This window comes from Mustela nivalis (genome assembly GCF_964662115.1).
Source record: "Mustela nivalis genome assembly, chromosome: 8".
Taxonomy (NCBI): Eukaryota; Metazoa; Chordata; class Mammalia; order Carnivora; family Mustelidae; genus Mustela; species Mustela nivalis.
In genome coordinates, this window is record NC_139027.1 from 67,317,265 (window position 1) to 67,339,997 (window position 22,733).

Sequence of the window (22,733 nt, forward strand, 5' to 3'; positions counted from 1 at the left end):
CCCTTAGTATTCACTGGTATATTAAACTAAGATGTCACTGAGGTGTGTATTATTGTCTGTGTTAATAATCTGCAGATGAAAGATTCCCTTCAGTTCAAGTGAATATAGTTCTTCCCTCTCAGTGTTCATGGTACCATTATCTATTGTGCTCACAGGAGAAAAACCAAAATGGTACAATTAGAATTGTAACCAATCTCAAGTAACTATATGCTTTTTTAAAAAAATATGAAATGGAAAGATCTTCTGATAGTTTAGGATAGTTTCAGTGGCTTAGAAGATGTTAGAGAACTGTTTTGGGTTTTTCAAACTTCAAGGAACCCTAGACTTGGAATCAAATCACTTGGATCTAATATCTGCTCTTCTGTTGATGTATACACTGTCAACATGGGCAAGTTACTTAAACTTCTCATAGCAGATGTGTGCTGGTCCTGGGGGGCTTGATCACAAATGATTACGTTTCCACATACATATTACATATACATACATATATACACAAACAAACAAATAAAATGGTTTCTTTAACTTTGAAGATAGTGGGGTGGGGTAGTCAGATGGCCTGGAAAGGCTTATTGGCAGGAGGCTGTGGGGCAGCCAGAGGAGATCTCCTCAGCCTGAGGAGTTTGTAAATCGGTGATTTGTCAAGTCAGAGAAGCTGCTGAGGCATTGAGAATCCTTTAGCCCCAGGTGGGCCATTCTCCCAGGTTCTACAGCCATCCTTCTGGGTGTGTAATAAGGCTCTATGTCAAAGGATTTGCAGAAAGAAGAGATTTCAATTGAATAAGATGCATATTAAACCCCTACCTAATATAAGTAAAAATTCTCTTAACTAACCTCTCTGTAACTCACATATTCCGATCTTGTCACTTCCTCTGTCAGTCCCACCTGACCATGCCCATGGTTTGCTTAGTGTTTGCAGCAGACAGGCTACTTTCTAGTATGCCTTCGTGCTGGTGTTCATACAGGCTGAGTTGTGTGCTTCTCAAGAATCAATTATGCTTGTTTCTAAAGCTTCTATGACATTTGTACATACCCATTGGCCTTAGGCCCAATTATTGTTCCTATCTCACTGGGTGAGAGGGCTTCTTTATTACATAATAGTTCAACATGGTTAACCTACTCATTGAAGTTGAACCCACTACTCATTTGGAAAACTGTGGGCTTTGCAGTTTGGGCATGCTTTTTGTATGCATTCTTGCTTATCTCTGTGTTGTTCTCCTCACCTGTGTTTTCCCATCTTAGAAGTGAGAAAAGGATTCTTCCTTTAAGTTTGCAGAATAGGGTAAAATTTAAACAAAATATAGATATAGAAACACTAGAAATAAATGTGCTATGTATTATAGATGCTTTAGTCCTACTGTCTGTAATGGGGAGTCTATGAGTTATGGTTTAAGAAAATTCTCATCTTTTCTTAGATTCAGGATTATGTACCAAATCAGGTAACTCCTTAGCTTTTCTTATTTGGCATTTTGCAAAACTGTGGTTTGAGGAGTTTCCCACACTCTTAATAGACTATATTTAAGCCAGTAAGCTTAAAGTAAAATGTTAGATGATGGATTAACTTTAGTGGTTTAGAAGGTGTTGAAGATACTAGAAAATCACAATGGCCGGTCCTAAAGGGTATTAGTTTAAAGAACACTGGACTTGGAATCCAGCTGGTCTGATATCAGCTGGGTTCCTGATAGTACTTGCCTCTGCTGTTCTGATCCTGGTCTGTTACTCATTATTACATTTCATGAGGATTTATTGAGAAGTTCTTAGACTAATAAAAGACTTTAGATTTGATTCATACATAAAACCAATAGTTGTTTTTAATAGTCTCAGTTTCTATGGACATTAGGTTCTTTTTTTTTTTTTTAAAGATTTTATTTATTTATTTGACAGACAGAGATCACTAGTAGGCAGAGAGGCAGGCAGAGAGAGAGGGGGAAGCAGGCTCCCTGCTGAGCAGAGAGCCCAATGTGGGGCTCGATCCCAGGACCCTGGGATCATGCCCTGAGCTGAAGGCAGAGGCTTTAACCCACTGAGCCACCCAGGTCCCCTGATCCTGGTCTGTTGATCATTATTACATTTCATGAGGATTTATTGAGAATTTCTTAGACTAATAAAAGACTTTAGATTCGATTCACACATAAAACCAATAGTTGTTTTTAATACTCTCAGTTTCTATGGACATTAGCTTCTTCTTCTTCTTCTTCTTCTTTTTTTAAGATTTTATTTATTTGAGAGAGAGAAAGCATGCAAGCACAAGCAGGGGTAGGAATAGAGAGAGAGGGAGAAGCAGACCATCTGCTGAGCCAGGAACCCGATGTGGAGCTCCATCCCAGGCCCCTGAGATCACGACCCAAGCTAAAGGCAGACGCTTAACTGACTGAACCACCCATACACCCTGACATTAGCTTCTTTAGTTAACACTTCTCATCTTAGAAAATGAAATGCTATCTTAATGATTCTTGAGTAAGTACCTCTGTATTGTCCCTCAATTGGTAATTAGCTTTTGGCAGCAGTAGTTTTAAGTGTGTGTGCATGCTTTGGGGTCATAGGCACTTGAGTTTGAATCCTGGCTCTACCATGTAGAAGATGTATAACCTTTGGAAAGTTACCTAATCCTCTTAAACCTGTTTTCTTACCTCTATAGGTGTATCCATAGTATATACCTCAAAGGGTTAATGAAGATAGAAAGATAATGTTTGTGAAGTGTATGGGCATGTGACATAGCAGGTACTCAGTAAATGCTCCTTTCCTCTCTATATCAGTTGTAAATTTGCATTCTTTGTCATGAATAAAAAGAGGAAAACTTCTGCAAATTACTTATTCACTTGATGTGGTCGGTCTAGAGACCATTTGCAATAAAACAGAGTCAGAGGGATATGGTATTTGCTGCTGTAAGTTTCTGTCATTTCTAAAATTAGTTCATCCATTTTTTAAAAAAGATTTTATTTATTTATTTGACAAAGAGAGCTTACAAATAGGCAGAGAGGCAGGTAGAGAGAAGGGGGGAAGCAGGCTCCCCGCCGAGCAGAGAGCCTGATGCATGACCTGAGCTGAAGGTAGAGGCTTTTAACCCACTGAGCCACCCAAGGCGCCCCTTGCCACATCTTTAGAATGTGAATGTTTAGTTTTATATGACCCTGAAACTGACTTTTCAATGTGTGGCCAGCAACTGGAAAGAGAGGAACTGGAAGAGTGTAAAAAGAATAAAAGGAATAAATAAAGTTTGTTGTGGTCATCCCCACCCAACAAATCTTTCAAAAGTAAGCTAAGTAACATCTGCTTTCTCTTTTGCTACAAAGAATTGGAAAGATTTTTAAAAGAAAATTTAAAAAAATTTCATCTTTCCTTTTTTTGTTTCTCCAGCCTCTGTTCCATCCCTCACCCACCTTTGCCGTTTGGAAATTCGGTCCAGTGTAAAACCAGAACACCTACGATCTGACAGTTTTATCTGTCAGTTGCCACTTCCCAGAAGCCTACATAATTATTTGCTCTATGCAGAAGTTCTAAGGATGAATGAAGTTCCAGAATTGGCAGTTACTCAAGATGGAGAAGTCAGCGAAGCTACTTAATGCAGCTCATGTCTTACTCTGAAAACCACCAAAACAAAGACCCATGCAGTACAAATTCTTCATGATTTCATAGTCATAAAAGATGATTTTTGTTTGTGTGGTTGGTTAGGTTTGTGGGGGGCAATAGTTAAATGCAAATGTTTACAATTGGACTTCCTCGTTAAAAAAAAAATGCTGTTAACCTCACTTATGTTACTTTATCACAGATTCATCACCAGCACATTTTTATGTTGTAGATTCATTTACCTAACATTTTTTGCTTTATTCTGTTAATGAAATGTGATGCTGCTTCTAGTGCTAACCATGGCATATTTCCGCCTATGATTCTGTGTTTGCCTAGGGCTAGGAGCTTAGAAAGAAATGCATAAAACTTTCCTGGAAGTGTACACACAATGGGGTTGAATCTATTATTATTATTATTATTATTTTATTTGAGGTTGTCTATCTTTTATGTTTATAAAAAACTTTTATATTCCATTCTCATTTCTTAATTTAGTAAGTTTTATGAAGAATTTCTTCTCATTGGCTTCTCACAGATAAACTCAGGGGAGAACTTTTTTTTCTTTAAAGAATATAGAAAATGAATAATTTTGCTGTTATTGTTGTTTGCCCCCCAGTTCCTTGATACTCTCTTTAACTGAAAGAAACTCCCATTTCTGCAAAAGCAAGACCAGACTAAACTCTGAAATAGGCTCAGTTGGAAAAAATTAGGTCAGTGTTGAAATAAAGAAGCATTTTACCACATTTAGAATACAAATCAGGAGATGAGAGGGGCCTATCTGTGGCACCAGATTCTTTCAAAAAAGAAGCCTGTGTATTTCTGAGTCACTTAGTATCAAATAAAACATTCGAGCTCTGTTCAGCCTCCAAATCTAAGGGAAGCTTTGATCCTATGATGCAATGATTGCCAGTTATATTAATATTACAATGTTCTTCCTTTTTATTATCTAGATAGGTTATCACATGGTCCTTGATCCTATGAAATTTGGACCTCAGAATTCTAGGTTAATGAGACACCACCTCATTGGTTTTACAGATGCTTAATATAAATCTATGGTCAGAGAAAACTGATCACCGGATCAGGTGAGCTGTGGTAATATGCCAGTGGGACCAACCTTAAAAGAAAGTTTATGAAAGCATTACTGTCATGATAGACAGCTAGAAAGTGGGTCCACAGGAGGGCAGGTCTTCTGTCCTAATGGGATCCTGTGGCTTGAAATAGATGGGAATGTGTCAGCCAGGCCATCCCTGATAGGCCTTTGCTATTTGATAAAAGCAGTGATGAAGACCAAATAATGGAGCATTGTTAGGGTCCAGAGGGACAACTGAACTCAGTGCAGATTATAGCTATAGTTGCTGCCTTTGGGTGGAGATGCTGTTTGAATGTGGGTATACAGCAGAAATAAGTGTAGATGTGGAAAGCCAGCTGGAAATTCTGATACTTAATAAAGAAATTCCAAGAGTGTATGTACTGTGTAGTAATTTTTAAATGTTGTTCCAATCTTTATTTTTCCAAACCCTAGGTCTCCGATTTTGAACATAACTGGTTTATTGTTAGGGCCAAATGCACATAGAATGTTTCATTTGAGGGTGAGCCTTCTTATGTGTTTTTGTTCATGTTCACATGTGTAGTAAAAATTAAACTATCCAATATATCATTTAGATCTTGTTCTTAAAAATCTGAAAATGGGTATTTCAGAGACATTTAAAAGACCCTGCTAGGGGCGCCTGGATAGGTTAGTGGGTTAAACCTCTGTCTTCGGCTCAGGTCATGATATCAGGGTCATGGGATTGAGCCCTGCATTGGGCTCTCTGCTCAGTGGGGAGCCTGCTTCTCGAGCTCTCTCTGTCTGCCTCCCTGCCTACTTGGGATCTCTCTCTCTGTGTCAAATAAATAAAATCTTTAAAAAAAATAATAAAAGACCCTGCTATTTAAAACATAAATAATTTTACTTACTGTATAAAATATGTCTTTCTTTTAGATTACTTTATAATAAAATACTGATGATTTCTATGACTTACAACAAAGATTCAGTGAGAAATCTGAAAGTATTAACAGGTAGTGACTTATAGTTACCAGTAATTTTTTTTTTTAAAGATTTTATTTATTTGACAGAGAGAGAAATCACAAGCAGGCAGAGAGGCAGGCAGAGAGAGAGAGGAGGAAGCAGGCTCCCCGTGGAGCAGAGAGCCCGATGTGGGGCTCGATCCTAGGACCCCAGGATCATGACCTGAGCCGAAGGCAGAGAATTTAACCCACTGAGCCATACAGGCACCCCAACCAGTTATTTTTTTATTAAGATTTTATTTATTATGGGCACCTGGGTGGCTCAGTTGTTGAGTGTCTGCCTTCGGCTCAGGTCATGATCCCAGGGTCCTAGAATAGAGCTCTGCATCAGGCTCCCTGCTCTGCAAGGAGCCTGCTTCTCCCTCTTCCACTCCCCCTGCTCGTGTTCCCTCTTTTGCTCTCTCTGTCTCTCTCTGTCAAACAAATAAATAAAATTAAATAAAAAAAAAAAGATTTTATCGGGATGCCTGGGTGGCTTGGTTGGTTGGACAACTGCCTTCGGCTCACGTCATGATCCCGGAGTCCCAGGATGGAGTCCCGCATCAGGCTCCCAGCTCCACAGTGAGTCTGCTTCTCTCTCTGACCTTCTCCTCGCTCATGCTCTCTCTGAGTCTCTCTCTCAAATAAATAAATAAAATCTAAAAAAAAAAAAAAAAGATTTTATCTATTTAAGAGAGTCAGTACAGGAGAAAGCACAAATGGGGGAGGGGCAGTGGGAGAGGGTGAAGCAGAATTCCTGCTGAGCGGAGAGCCCAACATGGGGCTCCATCCCAGGACCCTGGGACCACAACCTGAGCCGAAGTCCGACACCTAATTAACTAAGCCACCCAGCCACCCCTATAGTTATCAAAATGATACCTCTGGTTAGTGAGAACCACAAGTTCTGCCCTATGTGCACAGTGATGCTATAATACTCTCCATTTTTATTTTTTATTATTTTAAAAATATTTGTGGTTTTGTTTTTTTTAATACTCTCATTTATGTTTTTTTAAAAAAGATTTTATTTATTTATTTGACAGAGATCACGAGTAGGCAGAGAGAGAGGAGGAAGAAGCTCCCTGCAGAGCAGAGAGCCCGACGTGGGGCTCGATCCCAGGACCCTGGGATCATGACCTGAGCCGAAGGCAGAGGCTTTAACCCACTGAGCCACCCAGGCGCCCCTTAATTTATGTTTTTTAAAAAGATTTTATTTATTTGACAGAGATAGGGAGAGAGAGCGAGTACAACAGGGGGAGCATCAGGCAGTGGGAGAAACAGGCTCCCCGCTGATCAGGGAGACTGATGTGGGACTCCATTCCAGGACAGGATTATGACCTGCGCTGAAGGTAGGTGAGTAACAGACTGAACCACCAAGGTGCCCTTAATACTCTGCTTTTAAAGTCACAGTGAGTCTCAGGAAGAACCTTTTAGTACCATAGTTCTTTAATGGTGGTGCTTATTACTAGAGCTGGCTGCAGTTTTAATAACAGTTGTCGAGATTTCACACACACACACACACACACACACACACACACACTCACATACACACAATCCTGTGTTATCCTTTAAGTTTATATCCTGTTGGTGCTTCCTGTCGTAGGATATTTTTCCATGATCATTTGATGGCACAGTGGTAACCTGAACATTGTTTCTTTATATTTCTGTCTCTTTTTTGCCAAGTAGCAAGTGTCTTACTGTGCTCCTTGCTAGTGGCTCTGGTTCCCAGATATGAGTTACACTCCTCTTGTGTTCCGTCCCCACCCATGTCAGTGATAAAACTTGTAGGCAGCCTAAGTGGCATATTTATATCACATGACCCTTTGATATCTCTGACTTCAGATCTCTTCTTTCAACCTAAGTCCATCTGTAAATCTGCATGAAAATTGTGATGTTTTATAGATTTTCAAGTATTATATCAGGTGTAGCTTGAAAACACGAGTATTTTTGACTGATTACTACTAAAATTCTAGTATAATTTTGTTGGTCCTCAAAAATGTATCATGAGGGCGCCTGGGTGGCTCAGTGAGTTAAGCCGCTGCCTTCGGCTCAGGTCATGCATGATCTCAGGGTCCTGGGATCGAGTCCCGCATCGGGCTCTCTGCTCATCAGGGAGCCTGCTTCCTCCTCTCTCTCTGCCTTCCTCTCTGCCTACTTGTGATCTCTCTCTGTCGAATAAATAAATAAAATCTTTAAAAAAACTAAACAAAACAAAAAATATATCATGAATAATAACTAGTACAAATGTAAATAACCCCGTCTTCTTTGAAAAGTAGACTTGGTAGTTCCATGAGCATGGGATATAGAAAGAAGTTGGGAAAATCCACCTAAAAGTTTGCCTTTCACTTTTATATACCTTTGTATTCTCAGAGATATATTCCCCTAATTTTATTTCTTCATTAGTCATAGAAATATTTGAAAAGGAACTTCCTGTACAATTTTTTTTTTTTTTTAAACCGGCAGGTACCTAGTGCTATTGTGGATAGATTTTAAGTTGCTGTGAGGTTGCTAGTAATGTGACCATTTTCAGTTTTATGATCAAGTGTTTTGTTTATAAATACTATTTTAAAAGATTTTATTTATTTGAGAGAGAGAGAGAGCATGAGTGGAGGGGAAGGGTAGGGGGAGAGGGAAAAGGCAGGCTCCCCACTGAGTAGGGAGCCTGATGTGGTGCTCAGTCCCAGGACCCTGGGACCATAATCTAAGACCAAGGCAGATCCTTAAAGTACTGAGCCACCCAGCTGCCCCTATGATCAAGTGTTTTAGATCTAACAATTTAAGAGAATAGCCAATAAAACTCTACACTGCCTTCTTCCTCTTTCATGAGTTCATCCTTTGTAAAAGCAAATGAAGGCTCAACACTGGTTTCAGACAAATATTCAATTTAAAGAGAATCTGGAAGCTAAAGCTTCTAGAGCTTTTCCTGTGAGCTGGGAACATGATAATGGTACTATGGGTACTGTTATTTCCTCTGAATTTCTTGTACTAGAGCACTTCCCTCCTCCCTTCTCTCGTATCCCAAGCAGCCAGTCACATATAACTGAGTATCAAGACTAATGTGTAGAAGAGAGCCCATACCAAGTTACTCCATTACTCATGGTTCTGTATGAACTGGAGTAGTTAGCTGAAAGATAATTTGAGAAAAGTACTGTATTTTATTTAGAGCTCATGTTGGATCCCTGAGTCTACCTACATATTCTCCCTAGGAAAGAATAAAATAAATCTGGCCCATGTTTGAGGGCGTAGAGACTGTCATGATAGTTCTAAAAACACTTTTTGGGTTTTTTTCCCCCCTCTTTACCCTTTACCCTGTTTTAACAAAACATTTATGGGAAATGTAATATTGCTGTGTGTGACTGTTGTGATTTCCTGTTTTGCTTTCTCTTTCATTGTTTTTCTGTTTGAGGCTAAATTAATTTATCCTCTGTATTTATTATTATTACTACTATTAAATGACAGGCAACCATTGAAAAACAGTACTTTGCAGTAAGTAACCTTTAATTACTTGGTAGAAAAAATATAGTTTATGTTAAAGATTAACTTATTTGAGAAAGAGGAAGAGAACATGAGCTTGGGGAGGGTCAAAGGGAAAGGGAGAGAGAGTGATTCTCAAGCAGACTCCCCACTGAGCATGGAGCCTGATGTAGGGCTTGATTTCACAATCCTGAGATCATGACCTGAGCTGAAACCAAGTTGGGTGCTTACCCAACTGAGCCAGCCACGTGTCCCCAATACAGTTTTATTTGCAACTATATGTCAGTAATGTATACTGAGAGAATGCCAGTCTGAGTTATATTTTTTATGTAAACATATACTTTGAAACAAACTTTGGGTGCAAATTTTAAGTCTATCTACTGTAGTTACTTTAGTGATAAGACATTTAAATTTTAAATAAAAGAACACTTATTAACCTCTCCCTGTGCTAGTAAAAATCTTAAGAAGATTCTCATATAGTAATAAAAATAGTAGCACACTTTATTTCACTTTAAAGAAAAAAAAAATATTTTAAAACTAGGAAGAGGTAGGGGAAGGCAGATAGAGCCATACATAGTCTTATCATTTGGACTCAATATTAATGTTAACTTATATATTGGAATATTTTCCTTCTCTCAGGCTTTTAAAAAATCTGTACACAAGTTTGATGAATGTTTTTCCCCCATAGTTAGAATCAAGCCACTTACGGTTTTGTACCTGATCAAGCCTTTTGTTTATCATGTTAATGATACCTGTAGCCAGCCGAGCTCAAGCTGTAGTTATCACAAATTATGAATAGGTAAGAGTGAGAAATGACACATTTCTGGGTTGATACTTTTCCTAAGACATCTGCATAAGGCAAAAAAACCCCTCTCACCTACTTGGAGAGGAGAGTGGATGAGAGACCGTTGTGAACCTGGGCTAGTCATCTGGTTTCAGCACGGGTTGGTCCAGCAGTTGCTTATCCTTTGCGAGACTCTATTATAACTGTGTATGCTATGTATTTTTAATGAAGAAATTTAAATACTATTGTTGCAGTAAAGATTATTGTCTGCACGGTTTTCCTGTCTCTTGGCTTCTTTCTCAGGCGTAGCACTAATAGATGAAGCAGAACAGGTGGTAATTGCCATTGGCGCGCTGAGAGTTGTGAGTAGCATCTGTTTATGTCTCTTTTACCATCAAATGGTTAGCATAACCTTCTCTTCACTGCTTTCCTATGTGGATGATAAAAGTCTATCATGAGTCATTATAAGGTACTAATTTATACTCTTTTTCTAACATGATGGAATAGGTGAAGAAGCAAGTCCATCTGGTAACTAAATATGACTATGATTTGAATCAAACAATTAAAAAGAAGGCATAATCCTTCTGAGTTTATTGCAGAATATTGGATCAAATGGTATGTGCCAAAGATAATCAATTCTAAGCTGAGTAGTTCCATAAATAGACGTGTTAATTAGCAATGTGTACTCTAGATTTCAGTTTTGACACTTAAAAATTATTTGCTTTGTTTTAGATAAAACATTTGAATTTTTTCAGTCTTCATCTTGCTTGTAATTATTTGGTTTTATTAAGCCCACTTTTTTATTTTTTATTTTTTTTGTTTTTTTTAAAGATTATTTATTTATTTGACAGAGAGAGATCACAAGTAGGCAGAGAGGCAGGCAGAGAGAGAGAGAGAGAGAGGAGGAAGCAGGCTCCCTGCTGAGCAGAGAGCCCGATGTGGGACTCGATCCCAGGGCCCTGAGATCATGACCTTAGCCAAAGGCAGCGGCTTAACCCACTGAGCCACCCAGTCGCCCTAAGCCCACTTTTAAATGTCACGGTGTGGTATCTGTGCATGTTGATGTAAGTGTGTACTTATTCTTTTTTATCCTTTTATTATGGAAAATTTCATGTGTACAGAAAAATAGAGAACTGTATAATGAACTTCCATGTTCTCATCACTCAGCTTCAATAATGACCAACTCATGGCCAGTCTTGATTCCTTTTCCCCATCAATTCCCTCTGTCCCATAGCCATGTTGAAGCAAATTCCAGATAAATCATCTATAAATATTTTAGTCTATATCTCTAGAAGTCAAGGACTCCCTTTTAAAAACATAACTGTCAGGGTGCCTGGGTGAGTCAGTCGTTTAAGCATCTGCCTTCAGTTCGGGTCGTGCTCCAGGGTCCTGGGATTGAGCCCCATATTGGGCTCCCTGCCGAACAGGGGCCTGCTTTTCTCTCTCCCACTCCCCCTGCTTGTGTTCCCTCTCTCGTTGTGTCTCTATCTGTCAAATAAATAAATAAAGCCATTAAAAAAATAATTATCATTACACCTCCCTAAAAAAAATAATTTCTTGGGGCGCCTGGGTGGTTCAGTGGGTTGGGTCTCTGCCTTCAGCTCAGGTCATGGTCTCAGGGTCCTGGGATCAGGCCCCACATCCTGCTTTCTGCTCAGCAGGGAGCCTCCTTCCCCCTCTCTCTCTGCTTGCCTCTCCGCCTGCTTGTGATCTCTCTCTCTGTTAAATAAATAAATAAAATCTTAAAAAAATGTAATTTCTTAATATCAAATAATCCTGTTAGTATTTACATGTTTTTCATTGTCCTATCTATAGCTTTTTAAATGGTTTGCTTCAGTACAGATCCAAAAGTTTCACTGTGATGTGATTCTTTTATTTGATATGTTTTGGTTGAAGACCGGTTATTTTCCTGTAAAGTTTCCAGTTTGGATTTTGCTGATTATAACCCAATGCTGTCATTTAACCCCATGCTGTTTTTTTCCCCCTTGTATTAGTTACATATTCATGTGTAATACATTGCCTCAAAACTTAAAACTGCCTGACATAGTTTCTGTGGGTCAGGAATTTATGAGTGGCTTAGTTGAGTGATTATGGCTGAGGGTCTGTCAGGAGGTTGCCTTAAAGTGTAAGCAGAGGCCGCGGTGACTTAAAAGGCTTAATTGAGGCCGGGCCTTCTATTCTGGGGAGGCTCATTCACATGGCTGCTGGCTGGAGGCTGCTGGCCTCGTCACATGGATCTCTCTGGCTGCTCTGTTTGAGTCTCTTCGCATTTTAGCAGGCTTCCCCTGAGCAAGTGATCTTAGAGGTGCAGCAAGGTGGATGCCACAATGCCTTTTGTGATATTACTCTTGCAAGTCGCACATCATCATCTCCAGTACATTCTATTACAAGTGAATCAAGGAAGGAGGGCTTAGGCTCCACCTTTTAAAGGGAAGAGTATCAGAGAATTTGTAGCATCTTTTTAAGCCACCACGCTTTATTTCCTGTAAAATCGGTGAGCAGATGTAGACAGAGACTGGCTAAACAGTTTGCAGGGTCCAATGCAAAATGAAAATGTGGAACCTCTTGTTCCCCTTTCAAGACAGAGACAGCAGAGCATTAAATCAAACTTGGGGTACTTCTGAGCACAGAGCCCAGTATGAATGCACAGATGATACCAGGAAACCAGCCCTAGATATAGAAGCTTGGTGTGATTCAGATTCCACACCCATACACTTTTTTTTCTTGAAGTACCACTTCAAGGTGTTGGGTATTTCATTCCTAAGTGATGTTAGTAGATACCAGTGATCATTAGTTAGATCTATTTGTTATAGTTTTCATTATTGGCTGTAATACTTCCAAAAAGATAACTTCCCCTGATTATTTGGTTACCCTGAGGTCTTGTACATACAGGAGAAATAGTGAAAATCTTTCATTCTTTAAAATAATGAATTGATTCTCTAATATCCTTTAAAGATGATCGCTAAGTTTTTCTTTTATTTAGTATTAATATAAACATGGAGTTTTGATGTGTTCTCATCTTTGCAGTTATTACCATTATTGATGTTCAAATTGTCCCACTTTTGCTAGCATTTAAGTGGTGCTTTTTTAGTTTTCTGGTAATAAGATATTCTGATTTTTTAACCCACTGAGCCACCCAGGCGCCCCAAGATATTCTGATTTTTTAAAAAGATTTTTATTTATTTATTTGACAGGCAGAGATCACAAGTAGGGAGAGAGGCAGGTAGAGAGAGAGAGAGGGAGAAGCAGGCTCCCTGCCCAGCAGAGAACCCAATGTGGGGCTTGATCCCAGGACCCTGGGATCATGACCTGAGCGGAAGGCAGAGGCTTTAACTCACTGAGCCACCCACGTGCCCAAGATACTCTGATTTTATCTTGTACACTTTTTCCCTCAGACCTGGAATTGACCATTTCCCCAAAGACCATTATTTATTCAGAAGTGGTATTATATAGACTGTAGTACATATTTCATGTATACACACACTCATATACACACAGTAATCTCAGCATTAGGGTTGTTCCTTTCTACTGATTTGGTCACTATTCAGTGAACAGAGTTAAGAAATAAGTCTGCATTCTTTTCATGTTCTTCATATTGATATTTCAAATTCTGGAGTACACTTTAAAAATACAACTTCAATGATCTTTTTTTTTTTTTTAAGATTTTATTTATCCATTTGACAGAGAGAAATCACAAGTAGACAGAGAGGCAGGCAGAGAGAGAGAGAGGGAAGCAGGCTCCCTCTGAGCAGAGAGCCCGATGCGGGACTCGATCCCAGGACCCTGAGATCATGACCTGAGCCGAAGGCAGCGGCTTAACCCACTGAGCCACCCAGGCGCCCCTACAACTTCAATGATCTTAACATCTGTGTATTTCCTTTCTTATATGCCAAACATCCTACTTCTCAATGTCAATGACACTAACAATTACCCATTTATTTTATGCAAGACTCATACAGTAGTCTCAGAATAGCAATTTCTGTACTATCATCAATACTATTAGTGAAAACAGTTTAAAAATCTTATCCCTCCCCCAATTCTTTGTTATTTAGGTTTATGTCATGAGGAATGTACAAATTATTATGTTTCCAACTCACTTGAGTGCACAAGATCTTGTGTTTCATTTTTATTTTGTCTTAGGGATTTTTAAAAAATGTAATTTTGTGTTATAATTATGAGAAATATTTACATGATTAAAAGTTAAATGTACAGAAAAAAGTATATTCGGAGGAATCTGGCTTGTATCTCCTATTCCTCCTACTTCCTCCTTTTCCTATAGAAAGCCTTTTTTTTTTTTAAATAGATTTTATTTATTTATTTGACAGAGAGAGTGAGAGGGAACATAAACAGGGGGAGTGGGAGAGGGAGAAGAAGGCTTTCCACTGAGCAGGAAGCCCGATGCAGGGCTCAATCCCAGGACTGTGGGATCATGACCTGAGCTGAAGGTGGACGCTTAATGACTGAGCCACCCAGGGGCCCGCGGAAGCCTTTTTATGGTATAACTTATTTTAAAATTTATTTTAAATGTAAGCATGTATTTTCCAAGCCCTTCCTAAGATAAGCAAAAAAAAGAGTATACACAACTTTCTCCTTCTTGCATTTTTCAAGTAATATAATCTGGAGATTGATTTAATAATAATAATAATAGAGATGGTTCTCATTCTTTTTATAGCAACAACTGTGCTGATATAGCAAAGTTTATTCAGTCTTTCCCCTACTGCTGGACATTTGGAATATTTCTTATTTTGTGCTATTACAGATGGTGCTCCTGTGAATAAATTTATGCCATTTGTATTTTTACCAATTTAACATTGTAAGGTTCCTAGAATTGGGATTATTTGGCAAAAGGGTAAATGCATATGTGAGTTTGCTAGATATTGCCAATTTCTTTTCCATAGGCAAATAATGTGTACCATTAATGTTTGAGAGTGCCCATAGAGAGAGTCATCAAACATTTAGCTATTTGCTAGTCATGGGTGAGATATATCTGTCAGTATAGTTTTAGTTTGCATTTCTCTAATGAGCAAGATGGAACATCTTTTCATATTGGTGGAAGGACTGGATCCAATTTCCACATGACTATTCAGTTATCTCTGCAACCTTTTTTTTTTTTTTTAAGATTTTATTTATTTATTCGACAGAGAGAGATTACAAGTATGCAGAGAGGCAGGCAGAGAGAGAGGAGGAAGCAGGCTCCCTGCTGAGCAGAGAGCCCGATGTGGAACTCGATCCCAGGACCCTGAGATCATGACCTGAGCCGAAGGCAGCAGCTTAACCCACTGAGCCACCCAGGCGCCCCTCTCTGCAACCTTTATTAGAAAATCCATCTTTTCCTCACTTACTGAGATACTATCATTCATTGAAACTACATTTCTATATGCTTTTTTCCTTTTTCATTGGTCTTCTACTTATGTATCAAATGCTTAATTACAGAAGATTTCTAATGTATCTTGATGCCTGGCAAGACAGCTCCTCCTTCTTGTTCATTTCTTTGACAATTTGGTGGCCTTTGTTTGTTTTCCCAGGTAAACTTTAAATAATCCTGGCTGTAGTGTAAAATACTTTATAGTATTTTTATTAGAATTTTATTAAATCAATTAATTTAGAGAGAACTAACATCTGTGTGATGTTATCTTCCTATGCAGATATGTGATTTGTCTTTCCTGTTGTTCAAATCTTCTTTTGTGTCTTTCAGAAGTACCTTACGGTTTTCATTTATATCTTCTAGGGGTTTTTTGTTTATAAATATGAAAACTGTTGATTTTTTTCATCAATTTTAGAACCACTGCTTTATCTCAGTTATTTTTTGTTTTTAAAGATTTTGGGGTGCCTGGTGACTTAGTGGCTTAAGCCACTGCCTTCGGCTCAGGTCATGATCTCAGGGTCCTGGGATCAAGTCCCGCATCGGGCTCTCTGCTCAGCAGGGAGCCTGCTTCCCTCTCAGTCTCTCTACCTGCCTCTCTACCTATCTGTGATCTCTGTCAAATAAATAAATAAATAAATAAATAAATAAATAAATAAATAAATAAAATCTTTTTTAAAAAATAAAAGATTTTGTTTATCTGAGAGAGAGAGAGAGAGAGAGAATAAGAGAAAGCACAAGATGAGGGAAGGTCAGAGGGAGAAGCAGGCTCCCCACTTAGTCAGGATCCTAATGCAGAATTTGATCCTGGGACTCTGGGATCATGAACTGAGGCGAAGGCAGGCACTTAACTCACTGAGCCACCCAGGTGCCCTATCTCTCTGTTTTTAATAATTTTTTTCTGTCAGTTTCTGTTGATTTACTATTATTTTGCCAGATATGTAAACACCTAAAAATAGAGACGTTTTCTGTCTTTGTTTAGTTCTTAAACCTCAGTTGTTTTCTCCTGTCTTATTGAATTGGTTAATTCTTCCAACCTCTGGAGAACATCCTGATGCATGAACACCTTGAGGTGCTGGGAAGGTGGCACACCTGGAGAAGGTGTGGGAGTTCCTTGCCCTATGTACCTTGTCCATTTGGCTGTTCCGGAGTTACATCCATTATAGTAAATGAATAATAGTAAGAAAAGTGCTTTCCTGAGTTCTGTGAGCCATTCCAACAAATTATTGAACCCAAGGAAAGGGCTGTGAGGACCCCTAACTTGTAGCCAGTTGGTCCGAAGTATGATAGGCCTGGATTGGGTCTGAAATGAGGGGCAGTCTTGTGGGACTGAGCCCTTAAATCGTGGCAAATGATATTAACTCTAGGTAGATAATGTCAGAAGTGAATTGAGTTGTGGGACTCCCAGCTGACATCAGAGAATTGGTCAATGTGGGGAAAAAAGCCACTCATTTGTGTCAGATGTCAAGTATTAAGAGTGATGAGAAGAAAAAGCAAAAGTGTTATAAGTAGTACAGTAAGAAGGAATTTTTTTTTTAAGATTTTACTTATTTATTTCACAGACAGAGATTACAAGTAGGCAGAGAGGCAGGCAGAGAGAGAGGGAAGCAGGCTCCCTGCTAAGCAGAGAGCCTGATGCGGGGCTCGATCCCAGGACCCTGGGATCATGACCTGAGCCTAAGGCAGAAGCTTTAACCCACTGAGCCACCCAGGTGCCCCAGAGGGAAATGTTTTGTTTTGTTTATCCTATTAGTGTTGGCTGTTCCAGATTGATTTTCCCATGTGTGTGGTATGTCATCTCGGGATATAGTTTTTTTTTCTAATTTTATAGTTTTTATTTGTTTATTTTCAAAATTTTATTACAATTCTAGTTAGTTAATATATAATGTAATACTGGTTTCAGGAGTAGAATTTAGTGATTGATCACTTACATAGAACACGCAGTACTCATCACAGCCAGGGCCCTCCTTCATATCTGTCACCCTCCTTAAATGCCAATCCCCTACCCACCTCTCCTCCATCAACCCTCACTTTGTTCTCTCTAGTTAATTCTCATGGTTTGCTTCCCTCTTTTTTTTTTTTTTTTTACCCCTTTCCCTATATTCATCTGCTTTATTTCTTAAAGTCCACATATGAGTGAAATCATAACAGTATTTGTCTTTCTTCCCTCTATCAGCCCTTGGTCTGTTCTCTCTAGTTAAGTGTCTCTTATGGTTTGTGTGTGTCTCTCTCTCTCTTTTTTAACCCCATTCCCTATGTTCATCTGTTTTGTTTCTTAAATTCCACAAATGAGTGAAATCATATTGTATTTGTCTTTCTCTGGCTGACTTATTTCATTTAACTTAATACACTCTAGCTTCATTCATATCATTGCAAATAGCAAGAGTTCATTCTTTTTGATGGCTACTATTCCAAAGTACGTGTGTGTGTGTGTGTGTGTGTGTGTGTGTGTGTATTCACTGATGACTGTTCATTAGTCACTAAACATTTGGGCTCTTTCTATAGTTTCGCTATTGTTGATAATGCTGCTATAAACCTCGGGGTGTATATATCCCTTGGAATCAGTATTTTTTTTATCCTTTGGGTAATTACCTACTGCAATTGCTGCCTCATAGGGTAGTTCTGTATTTAACTCTTTCAGGAAAGTTCATACTGTTTTCCAGTATGAATTCCCACCAACAGTGTAAGAGGATTCCCCTTTCTCCACATCCTTGCCAACATCTGTTGTTTCCTATGTTGTTAATTTTAGCCATTTTGACAGGTGTGAGGTAGTATCTCATCATGGTTTTGATTTGTATTTCCCTGATGATGAATGATGTTGAGCATCTTTTCCCACCTGTGGGCTGTCTGGATGTCTTCTTAGGAAAAAAGTCTACTCATGTCTTCTGCCCATTTCTTAACTGGATTATTTGGTTTTTGGGGTGTTAAATTTGGTAAGTTCTTTATAGATTTTGGATACTAACCCTTTATCAGGTTTGTTGTTTGCAAATATCTTCTACTCTCTAGGCTGCCTCTGAGTTTTGTTGATTGTTTCCTTTGCTGTGCAGAAGCTTTCTATCTTGAGGAAGACCCAATAGTTCGTTTTTGCTTTTTTTCCCTTTGTCTAATAAGAGGTTGCTACAGTCAAGATCAAAGAGGTTGCTGCCTGTGTTCTCCTCTAGTATTTTGATGGTCTCCTGTCTCACATTTAGGTCTTTAATCCATTTTGAATTTATTTTTGTGTATGATGTAAGAAAATAGTCCAGTTTCATTGTTCTGCATGTTGCTATACAGTTTTCCTAACACCATTTCTTGAAGAGACTGTGTTTTTCCTTTTGGATATTCTTTACTGGTTTGTTGAAGATTATTTGATCATATAGTTGTCGGTCCATTTCTGGATTTGTTTGCTTTCTTTCTTTCTTCCTTTTCTTTCTTTCAGTTATTCAACATATAGTATATCATTAGTTTTTGATATAGTTAATGTTCGTTTCTATTCTGTTCTATTGGATCTATGGGTCTGTGTTTGTGCCAGTACCATACTATATTGATTACAGCTTTGTAATATAGCTTGAAGTCCAGAATCGTGATGCCTCCAGTTTTCTTTTTCAAGATTCCTTTGGCTATTTGGGGTCTTTTATGGTTCCACAGCTCTATGAAAAATGCTGATGGTGTTTTGGTAGGGATTGTATTAAACATGTAGATTGCTTTGGGTAGTATAGACATTTTAACAATATTTGTGTTTCCAATCCATGAAACATCCATGAATGTCTTTTCATTTCTTTGCATTGTCTTGAATTTCTTTTATTCATGTCTTATTCTTTTCAGAGTATAGGTGTTTTACTTCTTTGGTTAAGTTTATTTCTAGATATTTAATTGTTTTTGGTACAATTGTAAATGGGATTGATTGCTTAATTTTTTTTTTCTGCTGCTTCATTATTAGTGTGTAGGAATGCAACAGATTTGTACATCGACGTTATATTCTGAAACCTTGCTGCATTCATGTATCAGTTCTAGCAATTTTTTTTTGAAGTTTTTTGCGTTTTCTACATAGAGTGTCATGTTGTCTGCAAAAAGTGAAAGTTTGACTTCTTCCTTGACAATTTGGATGCCTTTTACTTCTTTTATTTCTTTCTGTTGTCTGATTGCTGAGGCTAAGACTTCCAGTTTTATGTTAAATGACAGTGGTGAGTGTGGACATCCTTGAATTGTTACTGACCATAGAGGAAAAGCTTTCAATTTTTCCCCATTGAGAATGTTATTAGCTGTGGGTCTTTCATATATGGCCTTTATGGTGTTGAGGTATGTTTCCTCTATCCCTACTTTGTTGAGTGTTTTTATCAAGAATGGATCCTGTATTTTGTCAAATGCTTTTTCTGCTTCTGTTGAAGGGATCATGTGGTTCTTACCCTTTCTTTTATTAATGTGGTTGTATCGTGTTGATTGATTTATAAATATTGAACCACCCTTGTAGCCCAAGAATAAATATATCCCACTTGATCATGCTGAATAATTCTCCTAATGTACTGTTTGATTCAAATTACTAGTATCTTGTTGAGAATTTTTGCATCCATGTTCATCAGGGATATTGGCCCATAATTCTTTTTAGTGGGGTCTTTGGTTTTGGAATCAAGGTCATCCAGGCCTTGCCAAATGAGTTTGGAAGTTTTCCTTCCATTTCTGTTTTTTGAAACAGTTTGAGAAGAATAGGTATTAACGGTTCTTTAAATGTCTGTCAGAATTCCCTTGGGAAGCCATCTGGCTGTGGACTTTTATTTGTTGGGAGATTTTAGATAACTGATTCAATTTCATTGCTAGTTATTGGTCTGTTCAAATTTTCTATTTCTGCTTATTTCAGTTTTGGTAGTCTGTATGTGTCTAGGAATTTATTCAATTCTTCCAGATTGCCCAATTTGTTGGCATATAATATTTCATAATATTCTCTTATAATTGTTTTTATTTCTGTGGTGTTGGTTGTGATCTTTCCTCTTTCATTCATAATTTTATTTATTTGGGTTCTTTCTCTTTTCTTTTTGATATGACTGGTTAGGGGTTTATCAATTTATTAATTCTTTCAAAGAACTAGCTGTTAGTTTTGTTGGTCTGTTCTACAGGGTTTTTGTTTGTTGGTTTCTACGTTATTTATTTCTGCTCTAATCATTATTTTCCTCCTCCTGCTGGCTTTAGGTTTTATTTGCTGCTCCTTTTCTAGCTTCTTAGCTATAAGATTAGGTTGTGTATTTGAGAATTTTCTTGCTTCTTAAGGAAGCTTGTATGGCTATATACTTCCCTCTTCTGACTGCCTTTCCTGTGTCCCAAAGGTTCTGGACTGTTGCATTTTCATTTTCACTTGCTTCCATGTTTTTATTTATTTCTTCTAATTTTCTTGGTTAACACATTCATTATTTAGTAGGGTGTTCATTTGTGGTCTTTCCAAATTTTTTCTTGTGGTTTACTTCTAGTTTTGTAGTGTGTGGTCTGAAAATATGCGTGCTATGAGCTCAATCTTGTGGTACTTCTTGAGGGCTGATTTGTGATCCAGCATGTGATCTTTTCTGGAAAATGTTCCACTTGAAAAGAATGTGTATTTTGCTGCTTTAGGATGAAATATTCTGAATGTATCTGTTAAGTCCATCTGGTCTAGTGTGTCATTCAAAGCCATTGTTTCTTTGTTGATTTTCTGCTTAGATGATCTGTCAGTTGCAGTGAGTAGAGTGTTAAAGTCCACTGCTATAATTGTATTATTATCAAGGAGTTTTTTAAAAGTTTGTTATTAACTGATTTATATAATCTGAATTGTTTTTTCTCTCCTGTCAAATCTCTAATCTTCTCATTTGAGTTTTTGAAATTCTAATTTGAGTTGTTCTTCAATCCTCTATCATCATCTTCCTTTCTTTTAGCTCTTTTAGCTGAAACATTAAGCAACAGTTCTATTCTGTTTGTGGGCATGTCTCTGGCTTTTTGAATATTACCATTTTAAAAATTATTGTAAAAAATTAAAATTACTCTATTTTTATTGTTGTATCTGCTTTTTATGAGATACACTTTGTGTGTGTGTGTTCAGTATATATTTTCTAGTAGACTATTTTAATTCCTTCGCTATTCTTTTTACCATATATTTTAGAATTATTTTCTTAGTGGTTTCCCTAGAGATTATAATTAACATCATAGCTTATTACAAGCTAGCTCAAATTAATACCAATATAATCTCAATATTACACTAAAACCTTGCTGTCCTGTGTAGCTCCATTGTCCCTGCCCTTTGGGCTGTTACTGTCATACAAATTCAGTTTTATACATTGTGTGCTCCTCATTGCAAATAAGTAATTAGTGTTTTCTTCAGTTGTTTCTAAATCAAATAGGAGGAAAACATAATTACAAGCACCAAAAAATGCATCTATGCTGTCTTTATATTTACCTATGTACCTTTACCATTGCTCTTTATTTCTTTGTGTGGATTCATTTCAGGCTGAAAAATTCCCTGTAGTATTTCTTGTAGGGAAAATCTTCTACCACGGTTTCTCTCAGTTTTTGTTTAGTTGGGATGTGAATCTGGGAACACTGAAAAAAATAAAATTAAGATGTTAAAAAAAAGAAATGAAGCAAAATTTAAAAAATAGAAATGGGTAGTTTTGCTAGATGTAGAATTCTTGGTTTACAATTTCCACCCCCTCACTCCCCCCCCTCCCCAGCAATCTGAATAAGCCCTTCTCCTGCCTTCCGGTTCTGTGGTTTCTGATGGAAAAATCAGCTGTTAATGTTATCAAGGATCCCTTCTATGTGAAGAGTTCCTTATCTTGCTGTTTTCAAGATTCTGTCTTTGTTTTCATCTTTGAACAGTTTTATCATGATGTGTCCGGTATAGGTCTATTTGAGTTTATCCTACTTGAACTGTATGGAGCTTTCTGGATTAGATTAATGTTTTTGTTGTTGTTGTTAAATTTCTTCTAATATCCTTTTTGTCCCCTTTCTTCTTTCCTCTTTTCCTAGGGCTTGTATTATGCATATTACAGGCTGAATTGTTGTCTTCCTGAAATTTATATGTTGAAGTTCTCACTCCTAGTACCTCAGAATGTGCTCTTATTTGGAGTTGGATTTTTGTAGATGTAGTAAGTTAAGGCTGTAGGGTGGGCCCTGATCCAGTATGACAAGTCCTTATAAAAAGAGGCCATAAAGACATAGAGGGATTACAGTGTGAAGAGACATAGAGATAACACAGCCATCTACAAAGCCAAGGAGAGAGGCCTGGATTAGAGCCTGTGCCCTCAAAAGGGACAAACCCTACTTACACCTTGATCCCAAACTTCTAGCCTCCTGAACTGTGAGACAATAATTTCTATTGTTTAAGTCACTTGATCTGTGGTATTTTGTTACAGCAGAAAACTAATATAGCATGTATTTGGTGTGCTTAATTGTGTCCCACATGTCTCTGAGGCTCTGTTCATTTTTTTCATTTTTTCTTGCTGTTTCTGAGACAGGCCAATCTCAATTCACCTTTTCTTCTCTCTTTCTCTCTCTCAGGATTCATTTTAA

The 22,733-nt window shown here is 37.9% G+C and overlaps 1 protein-coding gene across 4 annotated transcripts in view; it reads left to right on the forward strand.

Annotated features, from left to right (window-relative positions):
• ASB3 (ankyrin repeat and SOCS box containing 3) overlaps positions 1-5,027 on the forward strand; it is a 105,786-nt gene extending 100,759 nt beyond the window's left edge. For all 4 annotated transcript variants that reach the window (XM_082743610.1, XM_082743607.1, XM_082743609.1 and 1 more), the window contains exon 10: positions 3,355-5,027. In XM_082743610.1, coding sequence (XP_082599736.1) covers positions 3,355-3,560 — 206 coding nt within the window. In that variant the 3' untranslated portion in view covers positions 3,561-5,027. The remainder of the gene's footprint in view (positions 1-3,354) is intronic.
• The last annotated feature ends 17,706 nt before the right edge of the window (positions 5,028-22,733 follow it).